This window comes from Schistosoma haematobium, chromosome 2 (genome assembly GCF_000699445.3).
Source record: "Schistosoma haematobium chromosome 2, whole genome shotgun sequence".
NCBI classification, from domain to species: Eukaryota; Metazoa; Platyhelminthes; class Trematoda; order Strigeidida; family Schistosomatidae; genus Schistosoma; species Schistosoma haematobium.
In genome coordinates this window covers 21047719-21071815 of record NC_067197.1, presented here as the reverse complement: position 1 = coordinate 21071815, position 24097 = coordinate 21047719, and the positions used below count along the sequence as shown (strand labels likewise).

Genomic DNA, 24097 nt, shown 5'->3' with positions numbered 1-24097 from the left:
ATATGAGACAAAATAATCTTCATGTCTCTTAACTGTTCTAAAACAATTATATAGCAAATTAAATAAAGAAGTCTGATTAGTAAAGATTTCTGTACGATAGAATCAAAAGAAAGATCGTTGGGTTTTTCGATGAGATAGAGTTCGATTAATTTTCATGTTCAGCTGCTTCATGCTTACGTAATAGAATTCTCACCTTCGAAAAGTCATCATGGTGAGAAAACTGAACTTGGAAAATATCTTCATACATAGTGAACCATGATTCACATATAATACCAGCCTCAGGATCAAGATGAAACCCGCCCATTGAATTGACCTGTGATTCGGTAGTTGAGCCACCTACTTCGGGAATTTGTGCTGAATTATCTTAAAATGAAAACTTTTATGTTATCATTTACTTCATTTTAAATCGTGATGCTGCTGTAAAATTGTCTTAAGATGATCAGCCGAAATTGACTTTCGCGTGAGTTTGGCAAAAATAACGTCGTCAGAAACTGTTGTGACGGGCGATGTTCAGAATTTGATACTGATAAGTATGTATAAACAACTATAATTTATAGACGACCTTTGAGCGACGCTGAAGTGACTTTGAGAGCGAACAATTGCTAATTAGGACTAAATGAGAGTTATAAAGCAGTATTCTCATTTATAGTTGGTAGTTAGGGTTAAAAATTAGATTTAGGGTTTTCATCACGAACTGACACGAGCTAGAATGCCAAAACTCTATTTAGCCAAATGTATGAATGAATTCCGCGCCCGAATTCGTGACTCGTTATCTTATATCTGATTGGTTAGTCTATAAATAATAGTCTCGCCACTCTATCCCTTGAAACTAATCCATTTCTTAGCCAATTAAATGCACTTGTCCTTCAGATCACTACCGATTGTCATCGAATGACTTTCTCACCAGGCTAGTTCTTTTTGGATTACCATGTCGAAATACAGCGATTTTCTAGTCTCATACCATCTCGTTTCTTTCTGCCAGTCTATGTCACCGCGTGACGCAATTATAGCCGGTGTTTTCCATCCCAACCTTTGCACTTTGCTTCCTCATCACGATTATATCTTTTCCTGGGACTACAGCCTCTTACGAAACTTAATCGCATTCCGTGCTTTCGTCGGTGTGTGAGTAGCATTCAGTAACTTTCATTGTAATCCCTTCCTTCTGCATAATGCTGTAATGATCCCAGGGCCATGGGTTCTTCATCTTATAAGTGACTTTTGTACAAACTTTGTGAATGTGACGGATTTTCTTCTTTATGACCAGAATACAATAGCAGCACTGTTGAAGTCAGTATTTCTGATACAGATTGTGTTCAACAGGTTTCACTTATTGCAAGTGCAATCTGGTTGTACCCTAGCGGTTCCCCATATCGTTCGGACATTCCGCGTCCCAATGTTTATTGTTACTCTAATCGACAATAGAGCGTCGGCTTTTGGCTCCCGAACAATCCAGCCTTCATCATGAGGAGTCATAAACACTACATACAAAAACCCTTAACTCCCAGTGCTGAGTTTAACTGGCCTTCTCTTGTTAGTGTTTTGGTAGCCGGGTTCGTTCTTATGGGGTTTTATTGCACACCCTCCTCCTTTTCCGGGGATTGAGACAGGCCGTAACCACCCAGTGGCTCCATGCAAGTCTTTCTTCTCAGAACATTATTTAATCGCGGACCAATAACTTCTGAGACTTTGGAGTTGTTACAACTTGTGGCATAGGTGGGTTAGCAACCGTGTCCGTAAGTTGTCTAAAAAGTTCAACTGGCTCTTTTTGAAACGCTGCTGCTGTCGCTCAAATAGCAACTGTAATTGATCAGAAGAGATAGCCATTTTCTGAACCAGCACGGTAATGAAAAATACTGTATGACGAATTAACAACCAATGTCTTCCAAGGACACCGATGACAAATCTGGATGCTGATTGCTCGAAATAATTGGACTGAATTTCGTCCAATTACCCCGTCGCCAATTTTTATAACTTTTGACCTGTTTGCCCTGTTTATTGTACAACGTAACGGTACCGCCAATCAGAGAGCAGTGAATTATCGATCGGACCAGTGACGCATAAAACCGAGTACGAGCAGTCTCGAGTCCTTATTGGTCCTGCTTTCCGCCTAGCCTAGCCAGTTAAGTTCAGAACATCAATCTCAGCCTCTGCAATATGAATAATTTATTTCAAGGATACTGGGTTTATATAACAACCAGACAGACCACATCGTACCATAAAATATGAAATAACATTTGTACAAGTATTAACCAAATGTGGCTGTGAATGGGGGAGGTAGTAATTAATAGACAGGGCATAATTCAAGAATGGTAGATCGTATAATAACAGTTCATAGGTCAAAATAAAGCTCATAATAAGAGGGATATGAATATGAACAGTTTAGTTTAACAATTATACGATGAAGATATACGCAGAGTGTTGGCCCATAAATGGATCCCAAAAGTTATCATTCATTATGCTTATCGGGACATAACAGGAGTATAACTACTTTTTATATAATTTGAAAATAATGTTTGACAACCAACATTTTTGAATAGTTCTTGCTAATTTAAATAGCCGACTGCCGTATGTTGGTGTTATATGCACTAACACAAATTTATTCGAAACTATTGATAAATCGTTTCTAGAAATTTTAATTGTCTAATCAAATGAATATGCATTACAAACCTCCTACTGTTCGTTTAATTTTAGTAAGAACGAAGCTAAACACAAAGATTTATCTGCCAAGTATTCGATATCTTTCATTGATTTTCTGTCAAGCATCAATTTGTCATGAAAATAATCTTCAAATACGAACATTTCAAAGGTAATTATTACCATGAGCTGACATATATTGGATAACAGAGGCGATTGAACAGTTTTGTGTACTGACCTAAGGAATGGTTAGAAATGTGCACATGACCTAGAATAGGAATTTCAAGTCTCAGAGAAAATCATTTGAGCTCAAATGGTTTAATGTTTCAGCCTGATGAATTGAGGATCGATCAACAATATCAAATGATCAAAGGTTTTCAATTATTATAATAAGTATTTTGCCTTAAAACTCAGTTCGCCTCATTTTTAAGCTCTAATATCGCCCTGAGCTTAAGTGATATTTAACTAGGTTCCTTTATTTGTAGAACATTTCCCTTAGTCTTTTCATTAAAAATTAATTAATAAAATTCCGAAAGGAATTACGTGAAATTCTATTTTTAAGATTAGAGGTACTAGGACATCTAAATCACTGATCAATCAATAATTTGATTTGTTTGACCTCCTGAAATAATTCTAAGATGTGGATAACATATCAGAAACTGATGAATCTGTAAACGTGTTTATTTTATATGATGGGCAGTTTACGATAAAAACAAGTGCTACAATAATTCACCCGACCAGCCATCAAAATTAAATGTATTAAGCGAGCTTCAGTATAAGCAGTTAACAAAAAGAATTTTCGTAATAATATTTTACAAATCTATGAGTTGCCTTTTAAACAATATACATGAGTATCTAGGCACATATTTTTGTACCTTTCATCGAGTTACAATTGGATGTTAGAACTTGTAACACTGACTATCCAAGCCGAAGCAAACGAAATGGGGTTCATACCTTTGCAGTGGCTGGAACTATGTCAAGCACACATAAGTTATTCTAGCCTCTGGACAGACCAACCTTTTGGTCCTTCTCCAGCCACATTTTCATCCTGTCACTTATCCGCCCATTATTATTCCTGACTGTTCTTATATGATCGTGTGTGCGTGTATTGCTTTTTCTATTCATTACATGTCTGTAACTTATTTTATCGATTCACGCTGGGCTTAAATGCCTTCTCTGATCCGTTTCGCTTCGCTCTCATCTTTGCTTTCCTGGCTTCGTTTCCTTAATCGTCTGTTTGGATCAACGATCGTATGAAATAGACGTATCCGAAATACATTCTTGTATTTGACTTATTTAATTCCGTTATTCACTATTATTATGTACGAGGGTTGGCGGCATGTATGTCACGATAAAAATCAGCAGACGATTGGATTCAGACATAGGGCCACACAGAACGGATGAGCCCGACGACGAACTTAACGCAGCAAATTACGTCGATGAAGAACCTTCCGCACCCTATATTTTCGACGAACGAACTCAATGTAGCTTACGCAATCGGTAAACAACACTTTTCGACCGTACGATCAAATCGGAAAAAGATCATGGCACCACTAAAGCTTCGACTCAGTTGCTGGAAGTCAAATAATTTCAACAATTAAAGCACCATTTATGAGTTGAATTGTAATTCAATATATACGTAATACAGTCAAATGGGTTGATTTTAGAAGTAGTTTGTCACAAGAATACGGAGATGAGAGGCCAATCTTAATTCGAAAGCCTCTCAAAGAACAGAACATTGTTAGACAGAAATCTGGAAATGAATGAATAATTTATAATCAGAGTGGGGATTCGTGGAGATTGTAGTAACTTTAATAGTTGAATTCGTGAGTCGATTTAACCTAAACCACCACTGAGAACATGGACGCACTGGAAGGTCGTTTCGTCCTAGTGTGGGACTCCTTAATAGTTCGTATCCACAATCCCGTACGCGAAACTCGAACCAAGGACCCTAGGTATCGTGCGCAAACACTTAACCATAGACCACTGGGTCGGCATCCAACGGTGTTAATGTCTAACTCCAATCAGTCCATGATCTTGCGCGAACCCCATCTATTATCTGAAGTGGATAACTGTTTCCATGCAACACGGATTGGACTCAACTATTCACGGTTCCTCACCAAATGGATGGTTTAGCTTAGATCGACTCATGAATTCAACTATTAATTATAATTTATAAGTTAGGAATAAATACAAGTATCATTAAATGGTTATTTTGCATGTCTGATTAAATTAGGAAAAAGTTATTTTTAGTTATGTCTAATAAACTCATTCACCATACTAGAACTGTAGTTATTGCTATGTCGAAAAATTAAAAACAGATGTAAACCGGTTATATGCCTACAAAGAATGCGGAACAGTATCAGGTATTTAGTATACAGAAAACGTAGCACGTGGTAAATTAACAAGAAAAAAGTAATAATGTTTAACCACCACATATAGAGAACATTACTAAATACATCCATTAATATATATATATAATCCATTGGGCGCTACTTATCGAGAGTTTTTGCTCTTCTTATGCTAATCCCCTTGTTCTTACTGTTTACTTTGTGCCTAACCAATCATACTGATTTACAATGGGATAATTGTGTTCAGATAATTTCACAACAGGAAGCACCACAGTTGAAAATTAGCAACTAATCATTTTAAATGTATTCGTACTGTTACGGAATCCAAAACGCGTCTTTCTCCCTAAATAGGGCTAGTTAGTTAGATATGCTTGTATCCCACAGTTGATGTTCGTACTGAGACTTTCCTCCTGTAAATTTCGACTTAAACCCTAGAGCGTAATTCAGTGAGTCAAGATAGCCACTAAATTGTTTGGCGGGAATTAATTTATATGTATGTAAAACTAAAAACTCGTAGGTAAAGGCATTATTGAGGTAATTCTCTCAGGATCCCAGTTGAGATTGATAAACTTCAGTCTCTAATATCAGCAACGAAAAAACTTAAACTTTTATAAATATACATCTCTTATTTCCTGCTTGGATTTAAGACGGGATAATACTACGTGATTGCAATATAGCTCTGAGTTTTCCGTACATCCTTTTTCTAGATGACTCTGAACATATCCAGCATAACAAGCATAATAAAGATATTATTGAAACATAACTACAGAAAACACGATATACATACATAAACGCATTCAGAATAAAAATTAGTATTATAACACCTTACGTAATACAGGATAAATGTACCATATATATAACACTTAATGAATTGATTTGGGAATCGAAGGGATCGTTGCTTTGCCTTCAAATGGAACACCTATTAAAAACCTAATAATATAAACAATGTTAATTTGAGCAATTGATCGTTGATTTACTCGAAGGAATTAACGTGTGGAAGTAAGGAACAATCTAAGCAAGAAGTAACAGGAAAACAAATGAAAAAAACATCTAAAAATGATAGAAACAGTCACCTACCAAGGCATACCAATACACTAGAAGTTCGATTATTAAAAGGTTAACAAGGAAGGACACAGCCAAACAAAATAAATTTGATGACAACTAAATATTAATAATAAATTGAGATGAGTACAGGTTAACAGTAATAAGTATTGTTAGTTTCACTGTGAGTAGGTTTATCAGTAAACGAAATTTGGTTTAAAATCATTTGAATAAACCGTATAATATTTTCAGTGTCACTTTTAAAAGTCTAATTGTGTGAAGCAGAGTAAGACACAAATTATCAGCTTATATGTCTCATATTGATTATGAATTCATTAGTTCTAGTATTAGGAATGTACATAGAATGATATGTACAATTCATTATTATTTTATTGCTAACAATAAAGAAGGTCCTAGCTAAAATTAACAATTAGAACTGAAATTGTGTGTGGATATGTTTAGGTCACACAGCGAGAAGAACATTGTATAAACAATGAAGTAATCAACCTGAGAATTAAAATATTAAGAAAGATTATTGAACATTAATTAAAAACAGTTCGTGTTCGTTTACAACTAATTTTTTGATTAATTCTATTAGCGAAATTAATTCGTCGAAGATTATGATTATTATAATGTGCATAACTGCGATATTGATTCCTTTTATTCGAAGCAAAATTATGAACCGGTTTTCGCGTAGTTGTACTGAATGATCGTTTAAGTTTCCGTAACTTCACAAAATTGGACAGCCGGTGATGAACAGATGAAGTTGATGACTTTTTGGAGATTGGAGTAGATGGCGGCGGGGGCAGAGGAGAAGTGGAGGTGGAAGAACATGATGAAGAATTCTTGTAGAGATCGAAACGACTAGATGAATCCTCACGAACTACACAATCGGTCACTGCTAAAACATATCAAACAAAAAAAATTAGACCAGGCTAAGAAGTACAAACTACTAATAAGAAATAGTTTCACAATAGGCAATTTTTCCTTAATATTGAGTTTGGAGTTAGTTTGGTAATGACACTAAGTTGTATGATGATAGTGAACTACATTTACTAAAATAATTAGCCAAAATATTTTTGAAAAAGTACTAATTGAAGTAAAATAGACTGGGATACATAAGCAAGTGAGGAGAAACAATTGCTTGCTTAATAGTCAAATAATTCCTATTTCTCCTCATTTTTATTACGTTTTCCACCGTTTTTTCCACACTCATCTTCCCCTCAATTTTTCTGTGAGAAAATTCCACATCCTTCACTATTTATGGCTAACAGTTTTGGACTTATAGACTACAGTTTCAAGATTCATTTGGTAAACCGGGAAAAGGAGCCTTTAATGATCACTCCTACCGATTGTTAAGATATATAAAAAGTCATTAAGAGATTATCGGTGAACATAATGAGTGATCATTACATTCCAGTCTTCGTTGTTATATCTCTGGCGGTCTCTGTTGTCTGGGCGTGTATCGCCGCAGTCACGTACGCATAGACTCTATTGAGTTCAAAGTCATACTGCGCATAATTAACAATTCAGAACCCTTGCAATTTCTCGATCCTAAAACACATACTTCAAAAAGAGAACCATTGTAAATATCGTGACGCAAATTAGGAACACAATATCACATAGGTGAAATACAATGAGTTATTGTAAAAGCAAACAATAAATTTTTTGCACCTGAATTGATACAGAGAATATAATTGTCAAACTGAACGAGAATTCACACTTTTCATATTGAGCGAATTTTATACTAAATCGGTACAAGAAAATATTGACCTAAATAATGTCATCTTTTTACCCCATCATAAAAGTGATTATTTGAACAGACGACGAGTATGCTAGAAATATTACTCGAAAGAAAATTTAGATTAACTAAATAGTCGTAGTTAAATTAACCAGGTCACAGCTTAGCCACATACATGTTGGAAAATAAACGTAGAGGAAAAGCAGGAATGAGCAGAATAGTTATGAAACAATAAGAAACATGAAATTTTGATGCAATGTATGATGAAATGACCAATCATTACCAGCTAAATGAAGTGGTAAATCATTCTACTTTGAGCTATATAGTCGTAGGTTTGAACGCTGATTCTCCTTTATTACAATTAGAGATGCCGCGTAGTATCACTAGCCCGCACACAAAACCTATTGCTTTGAGCCGAACACATAAAATTTGTGGTGGATTATAGTCTTGTAAACTCGAGTACAACAATCAGATTACGGATGTATGTATACCAGCTACTTATGATTGTTACAAGGAACAAATCAAGTTAAAACAGTAGTGATTGTTTGAATTTCGAAATATTTATAAGACGTCTTGAGGTGACTGAATCTAGCACGAGGGACTAGAAATCGCAAGATCTGTAGTTTTACATTATAGATTGACAATACTGCAACGATTGAAAACTAGGGAGCACTAGACAACTTTTGCTCTTGTATGGAACTTTTCGGCAGTGTTCATCAACGACCCCACTAGGGATCGAATCCAGGATATTTAGGTCTCACAACAAGAATTTACTTAACCTCTAGACCACCAAGTGGGTATCTAGCAGTTAACATAAATGAATTTAGACTTGCAACCAATTATTGAGTATTCATTCCTATGATATCTTGAGAAACATAGTGGACACAAATGAGAGATACGATTATTACTTGACTTTGGTTATACTTCTTCCTTATCTATTTTAAATTCACTTACTTAAACACATAAGCATTGATCCAACGAGGCACCAGATATATATGCACCACATAAATCATTTGATTTGTGTGAGGGCTGGAATACTCCCCGGGTGCCCAGATCGAAGCAGGTGGTTTTCTTAGAGGGCTACACTTCGAGCCATTGACCTACAGGGCTAATCCACATGGCAGTGGAGCAACACGTTAGGAGATGCAGTTCCATGGTTGCCGGTGTCCAACAATTAGTTCATACGCCATTTATTCCCTTAGGATCCTGAAGACCTCTGTGTCCGCGACCCCGTTTAAAGCTCCGAACATTCGCTTTTCATCATCTCAATTTTGTAAACAACAACCCCGCCACCAGAAGGCAGTAAGTAGAACTTCCCTGGCAGTGGTTGTATACGCACGGCCATGTGAGAGCATTTCGTGAGGGAGAACGGACTCTCCCAACCCGCGGACGTACCAGGGCATTCGAGGACTTTTATATCTAAGCACTTTATTGTTTGTGTGCGTGGATTGCTTTGACCTTATGTATATATAATGTGTTTAGTTATTAAGCCAGTTTTGTTTAATCTTTTAGGCTGTTAATTATCAAAAAATTTTCAATAAACAGAAGTACATCAACACCCGTATATTGACTAGGTGACTGAATAGAGATAAATTTCCGTAACTGCTCTCTCCAACCAAACGAAATATACGTTATTGAACACAATTCCGATTTTTAAATAATCATATTTAAGATGTGATTCAATGGTCAGTGTTTTCTAAATAAACCAATTAGGTTTAATGTAAATAACTGAACTATTGTATGTGAATATGACAAAGGATAATTGACTGATTTCGAATGATATGGTAAATAAATTTCCATATATGCATTCTAATATTCAGAAGTGTTCATAAGAAGGGAGTCGGTTACTTTGCTACTTGTCCTACCATAACTACTTTGAAGAACGAAAAAAATAATCTTTAAACAAACGTTGACTGATTGGAGTTATTAAACGAGTAAAACATCACGCCGAGAAAAAATCAAGCTCTAGAGAACTCAATTATGTATCGCGAACGTGCAAAACGTTCTGAGTATATTTATTTTCGACTAGTGTGAAAATTTCTCAAGATCAAACGAAAAAGTAACAACTGAAATATCTAACTAATAAAACGAAAGAAGTGATTAAGAGAGAAAAGCACTTTACAACAAATTATTCGAAAGTTATATAATAATTTATGTTATTGAATAAAAGTCACCTGTTTTCATGGAGAATCTACAGTAATCTTGTATCAGCTGACTAAGTTCAATACGTAGTATGCGTTCACCTTCAATAAAAGTACATTAACAGATATAAATGAAGACGAATTATTCTGTAAGAAAAAACAAACTTGTTAACAAAAGAATTAACATTGTCCTATGTGAAGTAATTTATTCGAATTCTAGTCATCCAAATATTTGAAATACTTGTAGTTTATCAGTTTCAAGTCAGTACACTAAAGACTGTCCAAATTTCTGAATTAACCTACGCACTAGTCTTAAAAAACTTATAATGAGCGTTACAGTATAACATAGTATTTCACATCCTTAACAGAACTTTCGCCTAATCATCAACGTTCTTCGTAACCGCAAAAGAAGTCAGCTCACATTGTCATCATTTATCTACATGATACCTATATTTACACCGATGCAATGAATGTTGATTCTCTTGTGAAATATCAGATAAATGTTTTGCTAAAAACATGTGGTTTATGTAGGGATTTATAACCTAACACCACCTGTTGAACAAATATCAAGCGCTAGGCTACAAATAAACAGGATTAAAATTTAGCTACAAGTTAAGCCGATCACTATTTTACGGTTGTAATTTCTAAGTGAGTAGAATCGAAGTAAGAAATAAAAAGCTTATTTTAAGGGGATTAAGTATTGAGATGGTAATAAAGGTTAATTTTACTTATAGACCATATGTTAGCTGGGTTAAGGTAAGAACATCATAACCAACCATTATTGAAAACACATTTCTTATGAAGCTCGAGTATGAACTCTTACAAATTGCTTTGACCTAATAGCTATCCAAAAGTATTTAATATGGAGGATAATACACAGAGATGTTGTATTAACGAGTTTGTTTATCAGACCTAATTTCTCATTCTAAAGAACAACAAGTCAGTAACAGTCGTACACAGGTTCAATATCATCTTAGGAGAATAATATATATTTCTTACTAACCCAGAGGATTTAAGTCATATAGTTCTATATCCATCATATTCAACCATAGTCGAGTTCAAAACATGTATGTGAGAGCGGTTACACCATGGGCTTGTAAACCTGGCGCCTTCAAGACGAGGAGGTTTAGCAACTCTCCGTATCCGATTGTCGGTCTCCGATGGTTTTCTCACATCCAGAACCAACACCATGTTAGTAATGCAGTAGTCTGGCAATGTGTATTTGGGCGCAGTAACGATCATCCGATCGGCGTAACTATATTGAAACACAAGCTTCTGTCGCTTGGTTACGTATTATGAATATCACCTCAGAGACCTCCATTTGTGCATTATTTCCCGACTCTGGAATCTGGTAGAAGAAGCAGAGAGGTGGTTAGTTTATGGCACGCTGTCGTGCTATGAAACTCCGCCTGTAGCTCTTCTAGATCTACTGCCGGTCCCATGACCGGCTAAAGTGAGTTGGACATAGGGTCATCAACCTTATCCTGTGGAAAACAACTTTGCTAAAAAACGCTAACCAGAACAAACAACTTAAACCATTTAAACTTCGCCCTCCGAGTTGAAGGAAGAACTATGACGCCTCATAGTGAAAGCAGAGATTCTTAGGAAGTCACGAAGCCGATGTTCCTCCTAACAACCACAACAAACAATACTATGGATACATGGAATGTTCGGACAATGTGAGAGATCGGAAGGACCAGTCAAACAGCAACAGAAATGAGGAGATACAACGTGGCGGTTTTCCGAATACATGGAACCCATTGGACACAAATTAGACAGAAAAGATGCTGTTTTATTCTGGTCACGAATAAGTAAATTCTCTACACACAGGGGGTTGATCTGTTGCTGACCAAACAAGCACGCAAAGCCCTTACACAATGGGAAACTCATGGACCCAGGATCATCAAAGCATCATTCAAAACAAAGAGGGAGGGAATGTTATCCAATCTTATGCACCCAACAATGATAGCAATGATGACGACAAAGATCAGTTTTATGAGGCTGCAATCGATCATAGTCAAGTGTTCAGGAAAGGGCCTGAACATACTGATAAGAGATCGAAACGCCAATGTCGGAATGGACAACAACGGTTATGAAGATATCATGTGACGGCATAGACTGACTGGGAGAAACGAACGAGAATGGTGAGATCTACCCAAAGAACAGAAAAGCATTATGGAAAACAACTGTAAAGGGATCAAAGAAGCTCTAACTTCAACGTGTCTGGAGGTGCTGAACAGCAAGAAAGAAAGAACAAGTGCTACCGACAGACTGAAAAGAAGGACAAGGAAAAGAGATCTCGACAAGTGTGACAAATACAATAGTATCATACTAATATCAGTAACAGGAGTTCTCAATAGATTGTTGTTGAACCGGATGAAAGAATCAGTAGATACCCAACTTCGAAATCAACAGACCCGATTTCGTAAGGATCGGTTGTGCATAGACCAAATCACGACACTACATATCATTGTTGAGCAATCACTTCAATTGAATTCGTCACCACACATCAACTTCCTTGACTATAAGTGTTAAACAATGTGGATAAGAGAACCTTGTGGAATCGTCTTCAACACTATGCTTTAACTGGGAAAATCGTCGACATTATACAAGATTTATACAACGGACTACACTGCAAAGTGGTGTATGGGGAACCGATGACAGATGCATTCCAAGTGAGGACCGGAGTCGGACAAGATTTCTTGCTCCCACCCTTTCTCTCTTTCTTCTGATGGTTGACTGGATTATGAAGGCCTTCACATCTCAGAGGAAGCACGAAATATGATGGATAGCTTGGATGTAGATGGACGACCCAGACATCGCAGATGACCTGACCCTTCTATCTCATACACATTGACAAATGAAGGTACAAACAACTAGTGGAGCAGCAGCCTCTGTATCAATAGGCCTCAGCATATACAGGGAAAAAAGTAAGATCCCTAAATACAACACAGAGAACACCAACCCAGTCACACTTGATGGAGAAGCTCTGGAAGAGGTGGAAACTTCCACGCACCTGGGCAGTATCATCAACGAAGAGGGGTGATCTGATGTAGATGTAAAGGCAGGAATTGACAAAACAAGGACAGCATTCATACAATTGAAGAACATATGGGACTCTAAACAACTGTCTGTCAACCAATATCAAAATCAGAATCTTCAATACAAACGTCAAGACAGTCCTACTTTACAGATCTGAGACTTCTAGAACTACAATAACCATCATCAAAGAAGTACAGATATTTGTAAACAAATGTCTACGCAAGATACTCAGTGTCCGTTGACCGGATATCACCAGAAACAACCTACTGTGAGAGAGGACAAACCGATTTCCAGCTGAAGGGGGAAATTAGGAAAAGATGTTGGAAGTGGATAGGTCATACATTTCCGAAATCATCAAACTGCATCACGGGGTAAGCCCTAACTTGGAACCCTGAATTGGAAAGAAGAAAGAAGGCAAAAGGACACACTGCAGAGAGAAATGGAAGCATACATGAAAGAAATGAATAGCAACTGGAAACAACTGAAGAGGATTGCCCAGGATAAAGTTTGTTGGAGAATGTTGGTGGGTGGCCTATGCTCTTCCATGAATGGTAACAGGCGTAAGTAGGTAAGTAAGCGTCGTGCTATGAAGGGTAACCATATAGGACTGGCATTTTCGAATTCATGGTTGTGCAAATCAATGGATTCTGATGGTACCAAATATAGTTCAGATAAAAAGCCTGTGGCAACCCTAATTTAGGGTTTTATTGTGCACTTCATAAAGTGAGATAAGCTTCCTTAACTGGAAGAAACCTTTCTTGGATGTATTTTTAACCGAACTGTCTTTTACTACATGATATTTCTAATTATTTATTTGTTGACTGCATTATCAATCTCTCCTTTGTTTGTTTACAGTAGTCAGTTTTCGTTTGTGTTATGTTCTAAGATTTGTGCGCTTGAATAGATAAATATATTTTCCATTAAAATATTTCATACTTACGTTCTAAATTTTTAAGGAATGTCTCTGCTTCTGACGTAGAAAGATAACGAAAGAATGGTTTCAGCCACTGAGGATGCCTTTAAGTTGAACAAGAAGAAAATAGTCAATTGTTTACGAATACAAATGACAAAATAATTCTGTGAGGAGCATGTTACGTTGAGGATATATATATATAGTGATTTTCTTGTGAAAAAAATTGATGACTCCGTAGGGAAGAAGTGTTTTATTGAAATATTCAAGTTATTAAAATGATCACATCACATGGTATCTTTTGACTTTGAGGAGTACACGATTTTGACTTTATTGACTACCCAGAAGTAATACAAGGTTTAAGAATGAATTCGGTATCTTACTTTATTCGACCTGGGAACACTTTGAACTTTACTTATTTTCCTACTTTTATTTATAATCTGTCATTAACATTTTCATCGGCGGATAGTAATCATATTTTAATTACATTGATTGTTATTCCAATGAGAATGAGTTTCTCTTTAATGTTGAAAAGAAGGTTAGTTAGTTTATTTAACTCAAAGTTATGATGATTTATTTCTAGCATCCCAATTCAAATAAGATTGAATTTCGGTTAGTTAGAAAACCCTTAAAACTCAATTAAACTGATCCTCGAAGTTCTACCAGAGTCAGCGATTCATCCGTACGGTTGAGTTTTCCTAACTTCCGGTTTTCGGAAAATTACCCCACAGAATGCATGAATAATTGATTATTTGCCAGATGATACATCAACGAATGTGTACTGTCAACAGACCATTGTCATATGGAATTTAGAAAAATAGAAACTTTAGGGAAATACTAATCTCTGAACTAAGATAAAAATGACTTACGTAAGAAACGTTTTTTCATAACTTTTAGCACTATAAACACTTTGAGAAATAGAAGATGGTATTCTAGGATGACGAGGTGGACGTCCACGACGGCGATGTACGGGGACCGTTAATGGGGTCTCTACATTTTCAGCGAGCCATGTAAGACTTTTAAGAGAATTGTATATATCCGAATTCGATGAAATATCAATCTGAAGTATCTCATTCCCAGGTGTATGATACTGAATTTCTCCACAAGATTCAATATTAACATTTTCTGAGCTTGATATGTTACACCTACAAAAAAGGGCTTGGATTATATCAAAGGATGAAGTTTTATGACCGACCAGGTAATTCTATAAATTAATCGCATCCTAGCTTTTTCCGTCTAGTATACCTATATTCCACCAAATGTTCGCCAGTAGAAATATTTTAAGGTTATCTGACAAACTCTAATAGGTACATATTGGAAATCGAAGACAACTTCAAGAAAATATTAGACAACTGTAGGCGAGACTTAGTGCATTACCAACAGGATATTCACTGTAGTGTATTTACAGTACAGTTTAGTGTGGTTGATTTTTATACAATCTAATTCAGCTTGCGTAATCAGAAGGGCGATAATGAACACAATTACAGGGAAATTTTCCCATCTACGAGTCAATAATAATACAGCTCTTTAGAAACAGATATTACTGGTATACAATAAGCATACGTATATTTTGGATAACGATGTGACTATTCTCTTCACGACCTGAATGAGAAGTGTCTAATTTCCAAAAGCTGACCGGGCCAATAGAGTGAGGTACTTGAACATTTACAAAGTATCCACAATATTGATTACGGAGTGGCAGTAGATTAAGCTTGATATTTTTAACAACAAATACAGTAGACTTTCAGAATATTACTACAATAGTGGATTTTTTCCGGATATGTGAAACGTTATTTTATCATAAAGTGAACTGGTCAGTTACTTAACCTAAATCAAGGCCAACTTTGGACAGAATGGGACACCTTCCAATATATAAGTAGGAGTATTTTTATAAAATCATTTCACCAGGTGGCTACCAAAATACCAGAACAACTGGTAGCATATGCAAAAACATACATTTCCAAGGTTGATAACATTTCTAGCACTCGATTTTTACCAGTTCAGTAACCAAATTCAGTTGGGGTGATCAGTTAGTACCTCTGTTTTTCATAAAACATTGTACAGTTAAAATCCAAATACACTTATCTTTACTTGTGCAAGGAAGTTAGATTTTAACGGTAAGTATCAAAATTAATTCCAAAAATATCTACGTACACCAACAACTTTATATTCATAAATAAAAACAGGAAAAGTGGTATGTGAAGTTATAAAGATATTATTATATTTATTAAATAAAAACTTACTTTAAGAATTTTTGTGTATTTTGTTGCCCAGTACTCTGATTGTGAGATAAACATGATATCGTTTTAAATTTTCTGGGTGGATGTCCCCGACGCCGTCTCCGAGGTGCAAACAAGGGAGTCTTTACTTCTTCAGCAGGTTGGAAAAGACATCCGATTACGTTTTGCACAGGATCAATCTCTGAAAATGCACTGTTGGTCAATCTATTCGATGGTAAGGTTTGATCATTCCAGCTAGGATATTTGGTCTTTAATCTCAATATACCGGTATCATAAGCGGAATCGGAATTAGATCGAGGGCGAGCAGAAACTGTTTGACTGGATAGCTGCAAATCAATGGTTGATTTGAGGGGGTTTGAATTTAACTGGTCACTAAAATTGCCACACGAAGTTGTAGAATTGGAAGAGGATTCTGCAGAACTAATACCAGAGTCAAGGATTTCTGATGAGGTACAAGACTCAGTCAGCCATGAATCACCGCGGACAAGAAATGTTTTAGTGGCATTTGGTACAGCAAATTTTTTACTCATTCCGGGGATATTTAAACTGGCTGTAGAGGAATCCTTATTATTATTTTTCAGAACCTGGTGGGATATGCAGTATTGTTGTAGATTAGGCGTCGGCATTGATTCATATGAACAATTCAAATGGTTTTGTGTCAAAGCTAGGGACTGACCGAAAACTTTGGCGTCCACACGTTCATTTATCATAGCATTAGAATTAAAATTAAAATCACTAATCCGATCAACACAACCTTTTAGTTTAGGGGAATATGCAGTTTCTCGTTCCCTGAAACTATCACTGTAACATAATTTCCGATTAACCTTTTTGATTCGAGAAATACTTAGATGACTCGACCGTTTGGCGTAGCATCCTCTTTTGATTACCCCAGACTTGGATATACAGTTGGATAACTTCTGCTTTGATTGGTTACGGATCAGGTCACGCATAAGGTGAGTAATTAGATTGTGTGAACGTGCCAAACGATGACGGAAATGACGCTCCTGTATATATTGATTGTAAATACCCATCAATGCTAAATAGAAAGCTAGTGTGGCATAAAAAACAAAGTAGAGAAAATGGGTTAGCTAACGTGTAAGTAACCTAAATGTAGTATTCTTCTTAAAATATTCAAAGTAGAATAAACCAACCTTTGAACAATAAAATATTACTCCATAAATTTCTAAATTCCCTGACATTTATGGATTTTGACTATCTATTCAACAACATTTTGATGTGATTCTGTTCAATGTAACGTGGTCCCTTTTTAAATTCTACTTTAGCAATCATCTCAAATTCGAAATTTTATGAAGGCTAAAATCATTTTCGAGCATGAGCTTTCATGTAGCTAACTTCGATTTTCACTGTTATAACTTGGAATAGAGATTAGGAACAAAAACTGAGATGGCTCAGTGCAACGAAAAAGACATTGTTGGTAGATAAGGCTTCCACCATCCAAACACGAGAATAATTTTGTTACGGCTAAATTCAACTATTTGTGCACATATTTACTCAACAAAGGTTGAGTTGCTTATACGATTAGCTAACGGTTAGATTAACAGCCACTAACATTTATTGTTAATCACATTTTTTATGACCTTTAAACCAGTACATTCATAATTTTCATCGTTTCTGAGCTCTGAATATTTTGGAGGCTTAAAGACTCATCGATTACTCAAAATTGAGTAAGAAACATCTCGAGGTATGATTTATAATATATTACACACAAGCTCGAAATTGTCAATTTTTTATTTCCATTAAAATGTAAGCTCGAGAAAGAACGTTGGTACTATATTCCGAGGAAAGGTTAACCTAGTTTGAGGATTCAATAGGTAGAGGAAAGTAAATACTTGGTTATAAACAATAAAGAACAGAAGAGCTATAAAATAACACAAAAATTTCCCAGTGACCATCAGTAACAAGTTGTAAATCAGTCTGTTGATTTTTAGATTCCAACGAGAGTATATAAAGACAGGGTTGTGTTTGACACACCGAAAATTGTACCCAATACTGAAGCCAAAATACTTCACTAAAGCACGATACTAAATAATGCGTGGGATAAATTAATAAAAGGACGAACAGGGTGTTGTGGATAGTTTGGTTAAGCATAAAATATTCAAATAGTTCAATATGTCATGACTAAATTAGAGTTAGGTAATGATGGATATGTGACTTGATGTGGTTAAATGCTTTTAACACCAAGACAGGTTGAAAAAATAAAAAACCTAATACACGGGGAGATAGGCAAGACTATAATCTATGGAAGAAATAGTGAAATTGCTGGTGGAAAGTCTTGGATTTTGGCACGAAACCTATTCATTCACATGGTTAAATATTTTGGCATCAAAGCCTATGTTGGTTCGTGATAAAAGTCAACCAGTCAGTGACAACACAGAACCTGGTACGTATGTACATCGGTTCAATTTGTCATACCCCATTAACACAGAGAGATGAAACTGTCAGAGCAAGTCTCAGAATAGCAGAGGTAGCAACAGTAAGAGTAGTGATGGAAAAGACTGGGTATAAAAGATATCATTCGAAAAAAATATAAACCGGCGAAGTAAAAACACAAAAAAAGTTAAGGGAAATTTAGTCAGAGTTTTGAGGAACACAAATAAGGGATACACCTGCGCCGCTGCGAACGATTTTGAGCCATACCATTTGAAGTATCTAACGATTGATTAGGATAATCACGCGGAACCCAACCAGGTAGTCTACACCTATTAATACCGTTCGGTCCAGTTGTCAGTGGGTTGGCCGCCCCAGGCTGGACAACAAAGGCTAAATACGGGGGAGATGCTACTATACTCCGGTCATGAAGAGGAAAATGCTCCACACACTCAGGGAGTTGCCCTAATGCTGTCCAAAGTAGCACGAAATGCACTTGTAGGATGGGAATGTCACGGATCCAGAATCATCAAAGCATCTTTCAAAACAAAGAAGGAGGGGATCACAATGAATATTATCCAATGTTATGCACCCACCAATGATAGCAACGACGACATTAAAGATCAATTTTACGAGCGGCTGCAGTCAATCATAGAGAAGTGCCCAAGAAAGGACCTCATCATTCTGATGGGAGATCTAAATGCCAAAGTTGGAATAGACAACACCGGATATGAAGATATCATGGGACGACATGGACTGGGTGAGAGGAACGAAAATGGAGAAAGATTTGCAAATCTATGTGCATTCAACAAATTGGTCATAGGAGGCACAATATTTCCACACAAACGTATACACAAAGCTACATGGATCTCACCGGACCACATTACAGAGAACCAGATAGATCATATCTGCATCAATAAAAAATTCCGAAGGACAATGGAAGATGTGAGAACCAGGAGAGGAGCTGATATAGCTTCAGATCACCACCTAGTTGTGGCCAATTTAAAACTGAAGCTAAAGAAAAACTGGACAACTGGACAAACAGCACTACAAAGGTTCGACACAGCCTTTCTTCGAGATACTAACAAAATCAACGAATTCAAGATAGCTCTCAACAGCAGGTTCCAAGCCTTACAGGATCTACTGAAGGAAGAAGAAACTACTATGGGGGACAACTGGAAGAGTATCAAAAAGCATTAACTTCAACGTGTCAAGAGGTTCTGGGTCTAAAGAAGCACCATCATAAGGAATGGATCTCCATAGAGACACTGGACAAGATCAAAGAAACGAAGAACAAGAAGACAGCTATTAACAACAGTCGAACACGAGCAGAGAAAATTCAAGCACAAGCTGAATACATAGAAGTAAACAAGCAAGTGAAGAAAAGCATTAGAGCCGACAAGAATAAATACGTGGAAGAACTAGCAACGACGGCGGAAAAAGTTGCAAGAGAAGGAAATATGAAACAGCTTTACGATACAACGAAGAAACTAGCAGGGAAATATAGTAAACCAGAGAGACCGGTCAAGGACAAAGAAGGAAGGCCAATCACTGAAATTCAAGAACAGTGGAACAGATGGGTAGAATACTTCGAGGAACTCCTGAATAGTCCGGTTCCAATGAATCCACCGGACATCGAAGCAGAGCACACACACCTTCCTATAGATGTCAATCCACCAGCGACGGAAGAAATCAGAATGACCATCAGACAAATCAAGAGCGGGAAAGCAGCAGGACCCGACAATATACCAGCTGAAGCACTGAAGTCAGACATCGAAGTAAATACAAACATGCTTCACCTTCTATTCAAAAAGATTTGGGAGGAGGAACAAGTGCCGATGGATTGGAAAGAAGGACACCTCATCAAGATTCCAAAGAAAGGAGACCTGAGCAAATGTGAAAACTACAGAGGCATTACACTACTGTCAGTACCAGGAAAAGTCTTTAACAGAGTTTTGCTGAACCGGATGAAAGATGCAGTAGATGCCCAACTTCGAGATCAACAAGCTGGATTCCGTAAGGAACGGTCGTTCACAGACCGAATTGCGACACTGCGGATCATTGTCGAACAATCAGTTGAATGGAACTCGTCACTGTACATCAACTTCATTGATTATGAAAAGGCGTTTGACAGTGTAGATAGGAGAACGTTATGGAAACTTCTTCGACACTATGTAGTTCCTGAGAAGATTGTAAATATTATCCGGAACTCATATGACGTCAAGACAGTTCTACTGTACGGAGCCGAAACTTGGGGAACTACAACAACCACCATCAAGAAGGTACAAGTATTTATAAATAACTGTCTACGCAAGATACTCAACATCCATTGGACGGATACCATCAGCAACAGCCTTTTGTGGGAGAGAACAAATCAGCTTCCAGATGAACAGGAAATTAAGAAAAGATGATGGAAATGGATAGGACATAAACCACGCAAATCGTCAAACTGCATCGCGAGACAAGCCCTAACTTGGAATCCTGAAGGAAGGCGGAAAAGAGGAAGGCCAAAGAACATATTACGTCGGGAAATAAAAGCAGATATGGAAAAGATGAATAACAACTGGAAGGAGCTGGAGTAAGTAAGGTTTCTTCTAGCCTACTTCTACATTAGACAAAAAAACCGTTGAGGTGAACGGTGGTTGGGTGTACGTAACACATGGCCCCCAAACACCCTGGTACGGCCAAGAGTGGGGAGATGAAGCTCTTAAAATGCTCTCACATGGCCACGTGCATACAACCACTTCCAGGGAAGTCATATTCACTGTCTTCCCACAACAGGGGTGTTATTTGCGAAATTGAGAGGACAAAAAGCGATTTTCTGGTGCTTCAATCGGGCTGGTGGATATGTAGGATCCACCTAAGGGAATTGGAAAACCCTGATTCTAAACGAATGGTTCACATGGGCTCCAGGGTCGTGAGGGAACGATTGGCGTATGAACCAATTGTCGGCCACCGGCTACCATGGGACTTCATCTCCTTACGTTGCTGCGCTTCCTTGTGCATTAGACCTGTAGGTCAGAAGCCCGGAGTGTAGTCCCCTAAGAAAACTACCTGCTTCGGTTTGGGAACCAGGGCAGTATCCTAGCCCTCACATAAATCGGATTACTTATGTGGCGCATATCTGTTTGGTGCTTCGTTGTACAAATGTTTATGTTTTTAAATTAAATTAAATTAATACCACAACTACCTCGGTTGGTGAGGTACTACTACCTCATCAATCGATTTTTCATCTTTACCTGGTACCCTATTCCTAACCCAGACATTGCTTACTACTTGGCCCCAAAATACATGAGCAGTGTTTTGAAGATACCTGTGACCGAATACTAGTAATCTACGAATATCCGCTATTGTTAATGACCATTTTTCATACTTACGAAGTAAGACAGAGCGAACCGCCTACGCCATAAATGACATAAGTTGGTGATAGTTAATCAAGCCTTAGGAGTCCATGCAGAGATTTCGTTGGACACTAGACCATAATGACTGATGAGAATCCCGAGATAACCAAACCAGTCAATGTGTCCAACAACTTCACTCACTATCGTTAACTCAGGAGCTAATGCAAACCAATTCTGAAGCAACATTTTGCATTTAGAAAAAGTGATAAAAAGACTGAATTTTGTAGGCGGCTTTACCAAACAGAATTATATCATCTGCATATTTTAAATCGTTAGGTAATTCAACCCCTTAACAGTCAAACGATGAGTGTCTTTAAAATCCAGTCAATGATGAGAACCCCAACTTCGATTTCCAACCCCACCTCCTAAACTTGAATCTTAACCTCAATTTATCACACTAAGTTATAACCTCCCGACGACACCAATCAGTAGGTGGATTTTCTTAAGGTCACTTTGGCGTCACCAAAAGGTCGTTCATAATTTAGTCTCACTGAGAAACAGATAAGACTAAATAACGAAACTGACTGAATAAGTATATAAGTGGACGAAAAAAACATGGAACAATTGTTTAAAGTTCAAAAGAAAGATATTATAACTATTGTGGTGAATTTTGATCAAAACATGGGATAGTCAACACTATACTGATTTTAGTCATGATTTTTGGTTCCCTATACGGCCGGAGATATTTATATCAATGACCACAACCAATACCAAGTCTCAATTGCATAAAAACCAAAGAATAATCTCTTGACTGCGCGATAAGATACGGAATTATTGTGGCCAGTGAAATCGACCAAGTGTTTAAGCATTTTTTTTTGGGAAGTAATACTTTAAATCAATACTTACCATGAGAACGAGTGGGAATTTGCAAACATTAGATTACTTACCTTTGTCGAGTTTATTGCAATTAGATGTCGTATAAACAGAATTTAAAACTTCTTCGGCTGAATTCATATATTCCTACAACATATATGAAGCAGATAAATGGACATACAATTTCGAATTCATCTCTATATGGCAAGTATCCAAGTGACTTCTGATGATCTAATCGTAAATCACATGGGGGATTGTTTTCAACTTCAGAATCGAAAAGTTTGTTTGGGTAAGTATGTTCTTTAACAAGAGGAAACGGGCAAGGTGAACACATGAGTTCTTTCATGATTCCTGACATATAGAACTTGTCATAATGATCTCGACAGTCTGTGGAGCTATGTGACTGTAGTTGAGCGGATATTTCATCCCTAAGATAATATGAGTGATTAACCAAACACTTACCAGTTGCCATAACCATAAGTATCCAGAGCGTCTAATAGTTTTAATTCTTCTGAAAGCAACCAATGATTCTCGGTGAGATAACAATCTTCAGAACGCTAAAGTCTGTGAGTTTCAATGCAATCAAATTTACCTTTATAATATATTTGTGAATTTTTTTATGTTTGCCACCCTCAACCCCACATGCAAAGCACTATCATAAAAGTAAAATAATATACTCAGAAATATACTTTCACACATATCTTTATCACTGTACATTCAGCGCACACAAAAGAGAAGCCACTGATCTTCTCTAAACAGTAGCAACATTTTGGCAACTTGCGAAACATAGTAACATCAAGGTTGTTTTTCGCGCTTGTTGCTATCACGTATCTGAATTACAGATTTTGATCTTCAGTCTTCAGCGGAAAGGATACAGTGTCAATTGACTTACGTTATTGCTCGCAAATATGTAGCACTGTGAATATCCAAAATCCATTTGAATGCACCAACAGGTGCTGATATTTGTGGAGACAGCCACGACAAACTTATTTCGTAGTTATTTTTCTATACTTTTTGCATTTCTCTTGATAATTTCCATAATTTGTACATTTATTACAAATGAATGTAAAAGTTGTTTACAACTGCATGACCTTGAATACTTCCTTTTTGAATCCCTCAAAGCATGACACTGATAACCGCTCGTAAATACACTGCTACACACACACGCCTCTTGTTATCGAATGCCAGTTGTTACGATAACTGAACCCTAAAATATTTTTAAAGTGCAAGAACAAAGATTCTAGCAGAATAGCATGAATTCATTTTATCTCGTTGGTTCTCGTCGGCTGCTTACAACCTGTGGTATTTAAAGTCATAATTACATAATGGGTTTAGTTAAAAGTTATTTTGAAAACCTACTATTTTAGTACAGCAAGGGTGTAAATTAATTTAACA

General features: G+C 36.8%; 2 protein-coding genes across 3 annotated transcripts in view; one reads left to right on the top strand and one right to left on the bottom strand.

Annotated features, from left to right (window-relative positions):
• The window catches only part of MS3_00006441 (uncharacterized protein), a 24143-nt gene extending 14795 nt beyond the window's left edge, over window positions 1-9348 (top strand). Inside the window, exons 9-10 of the mRNA XM_051214589.1 lie at window positions 2692-2806; window positions 9280-9348. The gene's annotated coding sequence lies outside the window, so the exon portion shown is untranslated. The remainder of the gene's footprint in view (window positions 1-2691; window positions 2807-9279) is intronic.
• Window positions 5715-24097, bottom strand: TADA2A_1 (Transcriptional adapter 2-alpha). 2 transcript variants are annotated; one of them, XM_051214588.1, is made up of 10 exons: window positions 23392-24097; window positions 23295-23354; window positions 23165-23259; window positions 22884-23130; window positions 22777-22849; window positions 16104-17148; window positions 14730-15005; window positions 13891-13967; window positions 9942-10010; window positions 5715-6927 (listed from the first exon to the last, which is right to left on the bottom strand). In XM_051214588.1, exons 1-10 carry the CDS (start codon window positions 23488-23490, stop codon window positions 6569-6571), a joined length of 2400 nt encoding a protein of 799 aa, XP_051067773.1. In that variant the 5' UTR covers window positions 23491-24097; the 3' UTR covers window positions 5715-6568. The 2 variants fall into 2 exon arrangements, with proteins under 2 accessions (XP_051067773.1, XP_051067772.1); XM_051214587.1 differs by having other exon boundaries at window positions 9942-17148.